The following is a 15541-nucleotide window of genomic DNA, read 5'->3' as shown; positions in this document are numbered from 1 at the left end:
TTTAATAATGTATCGGCCAGTGTCAGAGTCTTGCACGGGAATAATATAAAATATATTATATAAAATAATATGAAAGAATAAAATGTGTAAATGTGAGTATTTTACTGGATCAGTCTAAAAAAAAAATCAAAATTCCAAACAGAGCTCAGTGATAGAAATATTTATTCTTCTTCTTGTCAAATAAATATACTCAACAGGTACACACATCCACATGGTGCAGCTACATATAGATTCATAGAGATCTGAGAGCAAAAGAACATTTAAACATCATTTAAATGTTTGTGAAATGTAATGATAATAACTTATCGGACTCAATGCGTTTTAAAGTTAATTCTTTGAATTTCCTTAAATTTATCATTTAATTCACAAAATCTTTGATTGTATGACAGAAATGAAACGAGGTCGCTTCCATTTCATTTGACAACATTAATGCCCCCCCGATCCCATGTATGGCATTAAAGTATGAGTTAAGGCCAAGAAGAAGATGGACTTTTACTCTTTATATTGTAATTTTACATCTTTTTATCCTTTTTCAGGTTTCAAACTATTAAATTACAAATTAAAAGCCTAACTCTCTTTATACGGAACAAAGCTTCAACATATCTTATCGCAACATCTTTAAACTGTCACGTGATCAAATATTCAATGAAGTAAAAGATAAACACTCGCAAACAAAAAACAAAAAAAACATACATTCAAAAAAAAAATGAACTTAAAAGTCTTTGGTCCACTTCATACTAAATATTCAGACCGGAGTCGTGAATAAATCTGTAAAATCACCTCGTAAACCAGTTTGTCCAGAACGACGGACGCGCTCCGCGTCCTTTGCTTGTTTGACGTTGCTTATTGATCGTCAGCATTTTCTCTTTGTGACGTTATTCCGTGTTGTTTCAAGGTACTACTCTCTCAAGATGACTCGCCTTCTTAAAGTATAAACATTAAAACCATCAATCAATGTTTCTACTAACAAGTGTTGTGTATCAAGGCCTGATGTCTCTTCTTCCTCTGTTCCACAGAGCTCCATTAAAAACACACCAGTGAGCCTCACTGTTGTTCCTTCATCACCATGAACACACACACACACACTAGAGCACCAAGTATAGATTAATCCGCCGCTGAAAATAGTCCCAAACAAATGCACTATCTCCTCCTGTTGATGACCAGCTGTTTTAGGACAAAAGGAAACTATATATTTGTGTTTTTAAAGACTTACGTCTTCAGCAGGAACCAAAGGGCTCGGAGCTGAGAGCCACAGACAGGAAGTCAGAGAGACACACGAACACATTGTTGGGTTGAGTCTGAACAATGGTTGGGTGTGAAAATAAATAATAAAAGCAGAGAATGTTTCTTGTAGTGCTGATCTCGGGGGAACCGCGTCAGAGACGTCAGCACTGGACACAGAAGTCCTAAAGACTCCTCCAGCATCCTGCTGATCCGACCCTCTCATCCCTGGGCCTTTACAACTCCGTCTCCTAATTAAATGTAAAATAAAATACAGTAATTCATCTCAAGAGAACCTAATGAATCCTACTTCTCCTATTTAAATACCGGTAACTGTGTCTCGACTAAAGCTGTGCTTCAAGACAACACGGCCGAAGCTAAAAAATAAAAGCGGAGAAAACTAGGCGGCACGTTTACAAAATACACAACAGAAACGTGACACTTTCACACAAACAAGAGCAAAAAGCTGCTACTGTATCAAGGTTAACTATGGAAACAAGTCACAGTCCATTATCTCATAGCTGCAACTGTTGATGATCTACACACACACACACACACACGGCCTGAGATGGTCAACATGAGCAGATTGGTCCAGATCCTCAGGCTTTGAGCAACAAACTTATCTAAAAACAACAGGAGAGGAAAAGGTGAAAGTTAAGTAAAGGACGGGCAGCAGCGTCCTGACGGTTCAGACGCACTTTCTATGTGGAAGAACCGTTCTGACTTAAGCCCTCTCTCGGGACAACATCCTTACGTAAGAGCCCTAAAAGGACTCTGACTCGGGCTCACATGACTGTAAAATCCAACAGGATGTGATGTCAGCAGAGGGCGGGGTCAGCGAGGAAGAGGAATGACCGGTGAAGTGATTCACCCGCGGCTGCGTCAACTCAAACCCGGACACGGTTTGCTCTGCGTCCTGGAGTCAGGAGCTCGGCTGGTCACCGCTCGGTCTGTGACTTCATTCCAAACCTGCTGATCTTACAGGTCGACCTCTCAAAAGAGACCCCGAAAGAATAAATATATAAATGGAAAGGTGTGTACACTGGCCGACAAGTTTCACAGCAGAGAGAAAGAGACGTCGGGTGAAGTTGTTTTAGAACCTGGAGACTTTCCCGACGTAGGCTAGAGGAGGCAGAGGAGTTAACATTCATAATCTACTGGAGGAGGAAGAGGAAGTACAGAAGGGAAACAGGAGAGAGATTAGCGGGAGAAGAGAGTGTGTTTGTGGGGGGGGATGGTTGGGTTCACTGCTGATCTTGCTGTCCATGAAAAAGGCCTTCTTCTGGGTGAATATTAGACTATTGCAGTTCTCTGGGGGCTGGCGCCGCCTACTGGCCAGGTGGGACGTCGCCTTCTGTTACCTGTTGTCTTTCAGCAGCAGGCGGAAACTGTGGAGCTGCTGTATACTGGTGGACAACCTGAGAGTGGGAGAAAGCGGTGGTGAAATGGTGGCTGGTCAATAGAGGGCGCCAGCAGCCACAGAGTTCACCTCAAGAGTCAGAGGGAGAGTGTTCATTTCCCTTAAAGAGACAGTTCAGCTTGTTTGAGGTGGGGTTGTGTATTACCGACAGCAGATGGCAGACGGGAGCAAAGAAATGTCGTGCTGTGGACGGGCGGCAGTAGAGGGTATTTTAGATTTTGATGTTGTGCCGTCCGATGGGAAATAAAGCCGTTATCTGTGCTCTCTTCAAAGCCACAAGACTCAGTTATCTTACTTCGCTGAACACCGGGAGTTGCAGTGAGTGTGTTTGAGTGACTGTGTGAATCTGGTGAATCTGAACTGACCCTGTAACAGTCTATCGGGGCTCCAGAGAGCAGCGACTGTACCTGGCGAAGCCGTTCAGTAAAGCCACGATCTCCTGTCGAGTCAGCTGGAAGCCTTTAGAGGGGCTGTGTTCAGGGAGGTTCTGGATCTCCTTCTCGGAGAAGAGGATCTTCAGAGCTGTACCGAGACCCTGAGTCTGCACACGGCACACCGGAAGGAACAGCGTTAGAGCGCTCCGGTGGTTCTTGTCCAAGTTTACGGTGCATCGCACAACAAACACGGTTTGTGACGTCACGACTGTACAATTTAAAAAGACAATTTCACAGTTTTAGAACCCTGAAGCCACAGAGCAGAGACACGGCGCTCACCTGCAGTTTTCCCCACACGCGACATTTACTGCAGCCGACGCAGTCCATGATCCTGGAGATGTTTTTAAAATGGAGGCGGAATTCCTCCTGAAGGATAAAAGAGAGCGGACACGGACACACACACACACACACACATGTTTTTAGCATTAAAAAGAGAGCAAACACACCACAGACTAAAGAGGCACCTGCTCTGTTTGAAACCACAAAGACAAACATCGTTGGGTATCTCACACACACACACACACACACACACAGCGATTGGTCGCTCTGCGTGTTGGATGATGACGTTTTGGATTCACCTTTAACATTTTGGCTTCGATTTTGTGTCCGGCGAACATGGACTTCTCATCAAAGTGCATTGGGAAAGCTCTGGGAGACAAACGGAGCGGTTAGTCTCATCGTTACTATGAGCAGAGGTTAAAGAAGTACCTCGACCTTTTACTTGAGCAAAGGTAGTAATACCACAGAGTAGAAATACATCAGCATCTTACTGAAGTAACAGTTTGAGCATCAAAATATATACCAACTGAACTAAATTGTACTTTTGCTCCTGCGAACAGTGAAATCTTTCCTCTCTTCTTACTCCAGACGAACGCGCCCCTCTTACTTGATCTCGTTGAAGACCTGCAGCAGCAGCTCCTTGGTGGCTCCGTCCTCCTGCATGTTCCCCGTGTACAGGTTGACGAACGCCCGTTCGAAGTACGGAGCCACCTTGTAGAGCGCCCGCAGCTCGATCAGGTACAGGAAGTAGAGGTTCTTCAGCCGCCGCGTGCCCTCGCCCTTCGTCTCCGCCGTGTCGAAACGCTGCCGGAACTCCTGGACGTTTGTGCCCCACACCGAGCGGCCCCAACCCTCTGAGGGACCAAACAACAAGGGAACACCGTCAGCCACACGCATCATTCGGTTCTGGTGATTTCAACATTCAACACCGGACCCGAGGTAAGGTATCAAAGTAAGGCATCGATTTGGGGTCCGTGCTGAAAGTCAGATATGGCGTCAACGAGAGAATCAAACAACTGTTCCGAGATCAGATTGACGTACCGTCCAGCAGGAACTCGGCACACAGGTGGATGTTGATGCTGCTGTGGAGGCCCGAGATGAGTCGGTAGAAAACTCTCTTCTCTAAACACAAACCTGAAGACGCAGAGAGGGAACAGTGAAGAGGAAATGTTTTATTAATCCAAAGAAACTCACCAAAGAATCCAAAAGACTTGGAAGCGCCACTGAACATGTTCTTCCTTTCCTCCTGTGATCATCTCCTCATGCAGTTGGGTTATTTGTCTTAAAAGTTTTTACAATGTAGGTGAACGGGATTTCATTTTAAAATGCAATCTGCACGCAAATCGCCACAGAGATTGGGCGAGTGAAAGCTCTTTGGCCTCTTTGTACCAAACGAACTCTGACAGCGAGGAGATAAGAGAAGCTGCTGCTGTCGGCTGGAAGTGAAGACGACAGGAAACGGAAGCTTTCATCAGAAAGATCAGAACGTTTGCGCTCCAGATGGAGTTCGGTTCACACGGTCGGGCCGATGATGGAGAGCTAACCTCAAAGTGTCTGCTGCTGCTGTTTTTAAATGCACACAGACGAATGAAATCCATGAAATGAAAAGATAGAAACGCTTCACTTGTCACACTCTTACATCACGCAAAAGATGCAATATTTGTTATCTAGGTCAGGAGCAGGAAGCAGGAAGTGTGAAGCTGTGTGTGTGAACTTAAAGGTGACTGTGAAGAATGCTCTGTTTGAGAAGAAAGATATAAAAACACGAGGAGGAACTCACCTTCCAGCCACTTGTAGAAAACCTCTCCTGCAATGTGAGCGACACAACAAACAAAACTATATTATTATATTCATTCATTTACACTGAAACTAAAAATACATTCACGTGAAGAGAGTGAAGTTTTACTCACCATCGTCGTCTCCTGAACACAGAAAGACAAAGAGAACAAAGCTGTTAGATCTGTTCTATTAATAAACACAAACATATATACACACACACACACACACACACACACACACTCGGTAAACGATGCACAAGATAAATAAAGAAATAAACAGAGCAGAAGGTTAATGTCTAGTTTCTGGATCTACTTTTAGCGGTCAGGAACAAAACCAGACGAATCTGAAAATTGAAATGATAAATTTGAGTTGTGTATTCTAATCAGGGGCAGATTAAATACACAATATCATCCACACAGTACAGAAAGGGTTGCAAGTAGACTTGGGTGAAGGGTTGTACCAAACGATTGTAAAACTTTTTGCATTTCGACTGTTCTTCTTTAAACATTTATGTCATTATGTTGTATGAGTAGAGTTACAGGATGCCCATTGGACATAGAAAAAGAAAATGTCTGAAGATAAACCATTTTAATGCCGGTTAACGTCTCTAAGACACATCGGTACGTTACGGTTAATGGTCTGTATTTCCTGTCTGGTGTGAGGCATTATGGGTAAAGTTGTGGATTAGAGATTTCTACAAACAGCTTCCGTCACATCTCTCCGTTAACAAGCTGACTCACCTCTGCTCGGAGCCAGAGGGTTCAGAGGTCGGTACACAGATCTGGGCCTGTCGGCGGAAACAAAACAAATGTTTTTTTATTCGTAATCATCAATAATCATCTCAGGTTTACAGGCAAACTGGCAGGAGGCAGATTTTCAACTTGATATTTGTCCATTTGTTAGAAAATAAAAAGCAGACAGAGCTGAAGTCACTTCCTCCTACATTTTCCTTTAGAGACGTCAGTAATGTGTTTGAACACAAACAGTAAAACTATTGCATCAGACACAACTATACACAGACTATACTATAACTCGGGACGAGGACCATTATGAGAACCACAGGGACCAGAGTCTGAATTAATCTGACAATTACAAATCTTAGAAAGAAAGAAAATCGGAAGATCAGAGTTCTCAAATATCGTAAATGGCCCAGAAGTGTGTGTGTGTGTGTGTGTGTGTGTCTCACTTGAAGCAGTTTTCCTCGTAGATGCTATTCCAGACCCTCCAGGCTGAAGGACCCTTGTATCCAGTGAATCTCTCCGGATTCAGCAGCAGATCCACATACTCAGAGTCTGGAGAGGTTTCATCTAACACACACACACACACACACACACACACACACACAAAACAGACTTTTAATGGACTGAAGGCTTGTTGTGGCGTGTAAACGTTCCAACAACATGATAGAGGTGAGGTCATGAGGTCGAAGGATCTAATGGAACGTGATGAGGAGATTTCAGGGCGATGTGCCCGCTAGATGTTGATATTTCAGTGTACAAGTAGAACACGTGTTGCGATGGTGGCGTGAGATTAAAGCTCTTTAACAGACGTGTTGTGCGTTGGGTCAACGTGTTGGACGGACAGAGCGAGTCCTCACCATCCAGCTCACAGAAGTAGTCCTGAGCGTCGTCGTGTCTCGCCCAGTCAGCGAACGCCTGTTTACTCTGGTTACTGAAACAGGAAGTAAAGAAACGTCTTTATTGAACACTGGAGGAGAAACTGAGGTAAGGCAGCAGGAAATAAATAGATGGATGAGAACACGATCAAAAATTAACATCGACATTTAAAAAAAAAAAAGAGAGAATTTGAGTTTAAAACGGCCCCTTTGTTCGTCTTTGCGTGATATCCTCTGGCTGATTATGTGTCCATGCACTGGTCTCGTTTTGCAATCACAATAAAAGGGGAAAAGGATCTCTAATGTTCCAGACTTTAATCTGATGAATCTAGTTCAATGTACAATTAAACTTCAGGGATCCACAGCGTCTCTCTGACTGCTGATGGAAGAGAGGGTTGTTTAAATACGTTGTGTGATCGTACACAGAGGATGAAAGTCTGCTCTCTCTTCCTGGTCTGTTCACCACTGAGGTTATTTTTAGACTTCCGTGTCGAGCAGGTGTCGTATTCAGCACAAACATATCCGTGTTCTCTCATTTTCTATCAACTCGCGATAACCCTCCGTGTTTTTCCACCACGGCGGAGCGGTGAAGGTCAGTCTGCTGAGAAACTCCCAGCAGCTGCTGCCGGCCGGACGCTGCCGGCACGCTGGACCTGGTCACTGTCAGCTGCAGCCGGCTGAAGTCTCTTTTCAGATAACTCAGACGGGAGGAGAGGGCTGTGGGGTCACCTCAGGGTGCTGTTGATGGCGCCCAGCTCTTTGGCCTGTTCACACTCCGTCACGTCCGAATTGGTGTTCGCTGCATGAGAGTACTGGAGACAGAGAGAAGAGAGGTTGTTAGTTAGAGGAACACTTGTTTTAGGGCTACAATTATTTTCGTTATCGCGTAATCTGCAGATTATCATCTAGATTAAACGTTGGATTGTTTAAATGTCAGACAATAGTGAACAATGTCCCACTTTCTCAAATTCCAAGCTGTTTAAATGTTTGCATTGTGACATCACCTCTGAGCGTTGTGTATTCAGAGCAGCTGTTGGGAAAGCTGTGTTTTTCCATAAAAACCAACATTTGAGGCTGTGGGTCCACAATCATTATGGGATGCAGCCTCGGCCTGATAAACACGGCAACGCAAAGCGTCGCCTGTCCACTGAACATTACAGTTCATATTGTAGTGGAGGGAAAAAAAACAATGAAACAGCGGATCAACGCGGACTGGAGCTTCCGTCAGTAAAAGGCACACAGGTCACTTGTTTAATACGCAAAATATAGATTCATGGTGACGTATCGCTGACAGCTGAGTTCCAGATGTGCCGGTCAGGATTCATTCTCTCCTGAAGACTTTCCTCACACACTGCTGAGGTGGCACACAGTCACGTGCTTCCGTCCCACCGGCCGTAACGGTTTCCCGGCCGACGGTGAGTGAGACGCGTTCGACCTCGACTGAGACGTGTGCAGATGTCCAAACACCTCTGGGTCATCGCAAGACAAACATCAGGCCGCCAGCCAAGAGCCGGCAAACACTCGGCCCTCGCTCCCTACGTGGAAACTATCGGAGCAGATAAGTTGAGTGTGTGTGAGTGTGTGTGAGTGTGTGTGTGTTTACTGAATCAGCTAATGAGACACAAAGTGCTGGAACAAACACAGCTGGTCCTATACTCCATTAAACAGAGTTTGTTGTCCAGAGATGAACAGTTATAAAGTCCGTCTGGTTCATCTGGTGATGTTCTACACTGTATTGTGTACATCAAAGAAACACGTCATGAACATACTGTCGTATATTTTCACTCACACCGTCCTGCTGCCACCAATACTGGTCAGAGCACCAATGTGGATTAATCCGCCGCTGAAAATAGTCCCCAATATGTCTTCTAAAAGATAACTCAGGATTTTTTACGACTCATAAACAGACACGAACTATTTCAGCGATTTAACATAACTTGGTGATGATTTCAGCTCCATGTGAAGTGAATAAACATTTCTCAGATAAAGCTCGTCTGCCTCTACGACGCAGCTTTCACATTTTTATAACTGCTGATTTAATATTCAGCGAAACATGACGCAGAATGTAGCAGAAGAACAAAGTCATCTAGAAAACATGGATTTCACATCGGCACTGGAACTCTAAGCCGTTATGATAATCAGTTGGTGTGTATTAAGATGTATATATATATATATATATATATATATATATATATATATATATATATTATGAGATTATCATCTGAGGTCAATCAAACGGTGGCAGTATGAAGTAACACAAGGGATTGTGGGTATTCCGTAATGCCTGTATGACAGTTCGTCTTCAGTAACATTCATCTTCTACGTTCTCACCTTGTTGTAGTTCCCAGACTTGATGCCCACCGGGATCTTACTCTGAGAAACACCACAGAGACAAACAGACAATATGAGACCGCTTCATGCAAACAGATAAACAAATGAACCCAAAATCATCCGTGTGAAGCGCTATGAAAGGCTATTTAATTCACTATTAATAACCAAATATAAAAGTCCTAGCAGACTACAACCTGCGTTTACTCAACATGTCCGATCGTTGTCTTCATTCAATCATTTTCAGGTGCTTCTTGTTTGAAAAGTGCTCCATAAATAAACTATTATTATTATTTTACAGGCTATATAATGTGTCATGTAAGGCATCTTTGAGTATCCAGAGAAGTGCTGTGTAATTAAGATGTACTGTGTTATTAATATTAATATGAGGCGTGTGTGGTTGACCTCTCACCTCTGGACAGGGCTCCACATGGCAGTCTTTGATGGCACAATGAGCGTCCTCGGCCCAGAAGGGACACGGTCGCTTCAAGTTCACCTGCAGAAGAGAAGAGAAGATTATATTAAATGTATTTATTTATTTATTCATCTCATTACTACTCAAAGTATTATTGTGACTTTTCTCTAAGCAAGTAGGACTGCATTCATTTACTGCACTTAAGGAGAAACTTGAGGTACTTGGAGTTTATTGGAGTATTTCCATTTCATGCTATTGTAGATTTTGACTCCACTATTTATATTTGACAGCTTGAGTTCATTTAGAGTTTATGAAACTTGATATTTTGTTGTAAATTAAAGTACCGAACACAAGCACAGCTGAAACAATTAGTCCATTAATCAATGAACCCGTTTAGTTATTGTTCATGTAAAAACATTTCATCACGGCGATGACGACAGCCGTCTCCACAGACGGACCCAGCTGCAGCTGATTAACGCTGCTGTTTAGCGTAAGCAGGTGTTTGTACGGTTCACACGATGACATCAGCATCACAGCTCACGTTTCAAAGAGTCAGCAGTCTATTTTTTGGACATAAACAATCTGCCTCACTGTAATGTCAGACCGGTAGCTCAGCTGCTGTGAGCCCGTCTTTGGATTCTCTTCGTTAATCCAATGATGTGCTCGAGATGCATTCTGCCGTTAGATGTGAAGGCTGGTGATCGTCAACAATCCTACACACAGAGGGCTCAATGCCAACAACTATTATATGTGAATAATATTTGTTCACATATTATATATATATATATATTGAAGCTTATTATTAAGCAGAAAGTATACATTTTTATGGTATAGAATTTCTTGTATTTATTAAAACCCATGCCAAGAAGTCAGGTCTGATAGTAACTGAATCTCTGCTGAAGTTAAACTTTAAAGCTCATTTTATCATTCTCTCAGAGCAAAATTTGTCAAATAACTGCTTAAAAACACCTCTGGGATGATCTTGACATCAAACTAACTCAAACTGTAATACTAGTTTAACACTGTATTTAAACTGCAGTTGAAGTAAAACCTCCTCCTCTCACAGTATTAGCTCGTGAACTACTGTTGCAACTGTTAAAGTATTTCACAATATTTCATAAACACATCGGTCGTCCTTCCTGTTCCGTAACAGCGTCGTAACAAACGGATAAATGGGACTAAAAAGTAAAACTGCTGTTCTTCGTCTCTCTCTTTTTTTTATTACATAACCTCTGATATCTCCAGACGTACACACAGACACACACACGCACACACACACACACACACACACACACACGTTTAAGAACAGCATGAACCTGAATAACTGGCAACAAAGGGGAGGAAAATGCAAATGAGTTGCTCACTGTGAGCCAAAGTACAGTAAACAAAACCACACAATACATAATTACAATATTAACCGTTCGCTCTGGAAATGGTGCAGTCAAAATATGACTATCCCCAGAATTCGACCATTTCTGGCATTATAAAATATGATTCTCTTCCCTTTTCATCATAGAAAGTGCTGGAAAGTATTTCGGACACGACATGAGCTCCGTACTAATACCACAGTGGGTCCAATGGTGTCGGCAGTGACGGTGCAGCTCCTACCCTGTAGTATCTGAAGTAGTCTTTCTCCGTCAGCCTCTTGATTCGAGGGTAGAGCTTGAAGTTGTTGAAGACGTCGATGCTCTCCACGTCGCAGAAGCAGTCGTCCAGGACGCCCGTCAGCTGAAGCAGAGCGCAGACAAACCGGCTGTTACTGGCCGAGAGGCGACACCGTCTAAAACTAAACTTCTCTCGAACGACACAACAGACCACCGAACAATAAGCACAAACTACAAGCAGATGCTTAGCCAGTAACGACTTTAATAACTGGTCACATTTTCACAGAACGTGTTTTCACTCACCTGTATTCTACAGAGTTATATCTTTGTTCCTTTAAAATAAATCCTCTGTGTTATTGATACTCAGAGTTAAGATTCAGTTGATGAAATCAATACTGTATATAGTATATAAGATACTGTATGTGCAGCATTTATATTTTTCTCTCAGTTTCATTAACTGAAGGCGACAATTGTTTTGATGATCGATTAATCGTTTGATATTTTTCAAGCAAAAACAGTCAAACATTCACTTCAATGGTGAATTATGTTCCGCTTTTCTAGGTTTTTTTTTTATTATTGTAAACTTAATATTCTTGGGTTTCGGACAAAACAAGACGTGGAGACGTCACATCTGAGCAATTATGACATTTTCTACGTGAAAAATGACAGATATAAAAAGAATCAATCAAGAAAATAATAGTAAGTTGCAGCCCTAATTAGGATATTATTATTATTTTGTCATCACTTTATGGGCCATAACATATTTTTCTACATCACATTACTGCTGCAGTGCTCTGAAGTAGTCAAAACATATTTTAAAAAACAAAAATGGAAACATCTGCAGTACAAATATGACTTCAGAAAAGATAAAATAATTTTCTAAATTGCCTCTAACTAGAATTTTAAGCTCACCTACAATACGCATTGTCATTACAATTCATTGCCTTCAGCCTACGTGTTGTTTTCTGATTGTATTCTATATTTTGATAGATGAATGCGATGTATAAATAAAGTTGTATTAATATCTTCATTGCTTCACACTAACGCCTCCACCTGCTTCCCCGCTGAGGCTCCGCTTCCCCTTTAACAGCAGGAGGCCAGCAGACAGACGAACCGCCGCCGCCTGCTCGTCCATACATAATACATCCACCGCTGTCACCTGAACCCGCGCATACATCATTCACACCTCCACCTGGACGGTGCACCTCCACCCATGTTAAACTCAGACAAAGCGTGAGCACCACCCGGGTGTGGTGAGGAGGCTTTGGATTGGCTTATGAGTTAACTCTGTTCTACATGTAATCGGAATCCACTGCACACACCTGGCTTAAGTGCATACAAAACACAAACACTGAGTGCATGACTCCCGTCATGTCAAATTCGTTGTATGTTCAACATACAATGGCAATAAACGGTTTCTGATTCTGATTCTGATTTTATAATCTAAAACCAGGTTGTTTGGTCGATTAAAAAGGACCTATTTTGGTCTTTTTTTGGGCTGATTAACTGGCTAATTGTTTCAACTCTAAAGTAAATAAATTAAGACAGCATTCAACACAGTACCTCATGTGTTACCGAGTAGTAATTCAAAGTCCATTCAAAGCTTCGTTTCTCTACGTGTCTCTTTTGGGTTTTGGCAGAAACAGAAGCGCTGTGTAAAAGGACCATGTCAGCGTTTCATCATCACCTAGTTAAAGTAAGTAAGTCATGTAAACTTCATATTACTGATATTTTTTATGGAAATTTAACCAATTAATTGCCAACAGACGGTCAATTTAACATACAAAAATGAGAAGTTGGTCAACGGGCAAACATTCAAAACATTATGGAGTTTCCAATAACTTGGCTTAAATTGAGCTTATATTTTACCAACAGTTAGTGCCTACATATATAGGCTCCTCCTATTCGGAGTCGCATAAAGCAGTGGTCCCCAACCCCCGGGCCGCGGACCGGTACCGGGCCGCGGGTCATTTGGTACCGGGCCGCACAGAAAGAATAAATAACTTTTTTTCATTTCATTGATTATCAGAGTCGGAAAGATATTTTATTTTGAAAAATGACCGGATTCTCTCCCAATTACATGCGCCTGTCTCTCTTGACACATGTCAACACGCTTGTCACGAGCGTTACTTCCCAACCACAAAAGACCCACGAACTGCGAAGGAATGGATCCGCAACCCATTTGTGAACAAACCAGGTGAATCGAGCTTATCCGTGCCAGAGGGAGATCAGCTGCTGGAGCTTGAAAATGACGGCGGCCTTAAAAGTATGTTTGGGACAACAACTCTGCTGCCGGTGTTAAATGTTAAATTACCAAGTACAAGTGGGAGTTTTGCTGGACAGAGTTCGAATCCAGGTTGTTGCGATCTTTCCATAAATGTATTTTCTTCCATGTATTTCTTCATACGTGGCTGTGATGCAGTGCTCACTCATACAATCATAATCCCTGCAATCGATATGAGATGTGTCTTTTAGATCTCCAGCAATATGTTTGTGAAAGTGTGACGAAACAGGCGACAGAGGCAGAAAACCGCTGCAGCTGTTAAGCGAACACAACACGCGCACAGAAGGAAAACCAGTAGGTCCAGAAACCAGTAGGGACGTTAACACCGGTCCGTGGAAATATTTTATAACATGAAACCGGTCCGTGACGCAAAAAAGGTTGGGGACCCCTGGCATAAAGCACTTCCCTTTTTTCTGGTGTTGCAGTGAGTCATACATGTGCCCCTCGACCGTTCACAAACACCTGGAAAGCCTCAGTAAAGTACAAAACTTCATCACAATGACCCAAACCTCTGAGTGCAGCTGTCCACCGAGCACCACGAAAGGCAGGAAGAGGCAAATCCCTCTCAGCATCTTTCTGCGTCTCTACTTCTGTTTTTCAACTCCAAATTAAAACTTCCTCTCAGTGAACTTGGCGCCCAGATGTCACAGCGGCAGCAGCTCTGTCTGAGGGCTGAGCTGTCATTTCAGACCTCCAGTCTAGTTCTACTCTATGTAGAGGCCACGCCTCCAAACAATCAGCTGTCAAGCACTTAACCCCGCCCCTCTACGCCAGCGCCTCCCAGTTTGTAGTCCTCTTCCAGGGCTGAGGTCGCTGGGAGCGATTGTTGGGTGTGGCGCAAAAGACTACAACTCCCACGGGAGAGCAAGAGGCGGGAGCTCTGCAGCAGCCAATCGCGGTACACCACGCTGTTCTACTTAGTAATGGAAATAACAGCAGTTTGGCTGAAAAATAATCATGCGTCTTGAGTTCAAGACTTTTGATTCTGAATATTTAAATTTTAGAAACCTCGTCACTATTTATTTTCATGAAAAGCTTCAATGAGTAAATATTCATATGAAGAGAGATAGAGATATATATATAAAATATATGAAGGCTAAACTTATATATCATAACTCTGACTATAAATGTGACTTTCAAACACAGCGACAGGACAGTGTCGCTGCTACCAGCGTCACACACAAACACGGCGACGTCACATTAAGGCGACGGTAGAAAATGCTAGATTTTCTTGAATGCTAGCTGTTGTCGTGTCGTAATTGCCACGTTTTAAAAGCTAGACATAACATTATGAAAACCGTAACAACGTCGCTTTGAATATAAAGGTTCCGCACAAGCACTCCTCGGTTAATGTTACACTTACGTGGCAGAAGCAGCTCTGGTCCTGGCTGTCCGACGAGGCTTCGCTCGGCTCCTCGCTGTGCTGCGTTTGGGGTTTTACGTTGTTTTGCTGAAACCAACCGAGAACAGAGTTCCCGAAGAAGAACCAGGCCAACAGCAAAACACCGAGCGCTTGTAAAGTTACTTTCCACATCACTTACTGACTGTGCTGGCGGAGGTGCACCAGTTGGGGGAAATCAATTTAAAAAACAAGCAAGAATCAGTAGGACTTTCTTTCTGTCAGCTCAGTTAGGAGCTACGGTGACGTTAGCGTCAGGCTAACCGAAGTTAGCATCCGCAGTGACCGCAAATAAATCAGAGTGGGTCGGTGAAGTGAGTGTCTGAAGACCCTCACGCAAACATTTAGACCTCTAACTGCCCTGACAGAACCGGGGTCATTGATTTAAGACGGTACATAATTTGAGAAGTTTCTGTTCACCAGCTTCCTTATTTAGCATCAAGTTAGCTAGCAAAACAAATGTGTAACCTCCGGCTTTACCTTTCAAAATAAAACGCACAGACTGATAAATGTGTGCTGGTTAAAATCCTCAGTTCAAATACAATTTATGGTCTCCCAAAACACTTCATGACAGTGTAAACGATATATATCTGGGTAGATTTACCCAAGTGTTGTCTTACTGTTTACAAATGGCATTAATGTTTCATATATCTGTGCAATAAAGATTATTCTGTCTATATATACTATTTTTAGTTGTAGTTATATTTTAGTTAGTGTGGATTCTTTACTTTTTTACTTTTATTCTTTACTGTTTATTACTTAT

The 15541-nt window shown here is 42.7% G+C and overlaps 1 protein-coding gene across 1 annotated transcript; it reads right to left on the bottom strand.

Annotated features, from left to right (window-relative positions):
* Nucleotides 1-145: 145 nt before the first annotated feature.
* On the bottom strand, nucleotides 146-13986 carry ero1b (endoplasmic reticulum oxidoreductase 1 beta). The gene is given in 15 exon segments (XM_079279052.1): nucleotides 146-2639; nucleotides 3049-3182; nucleotides 3355-3441; nucleotides 3654-3723; nucleotides 3962-4208; nucleotides 4396-4488; nucleotides 5135-5159; nucleotides 5863-5920; nucleotides 6320-6440; nucleotides 6731-6804; nucleotides 7478-7560; nucleotides 9080-9121; nucleotides 9489-9572; nucleotides 11100-11219; nucleotides 13889-13986. Coding segments are annotated over 15 exon segments (1362 nt in total). The 5' UTR covers nucleotides 13952-13986; the 3' UTR covers nucleotides 146-2578.
* Nucleotides 13987-15541: the final 1555 nt, after the last annotated feature.

This window comes from Melanostigma gelatinosum (assembly GCF_949748355.1).
Source record: "Melanostigma gelatinosum genome assembly, chromosome: 11".
Classification (NCBI taxonomy): domain Eukaryota; kingdom Metazoa; phylum Chordata; class Actinopteri; order Perciformes; family Zoarcidae; genus Melanostigma; species Melanostigma gelatinosum.
This window is presented reverse-complemented; position numbering and strand designations above follow the sequence as displayed.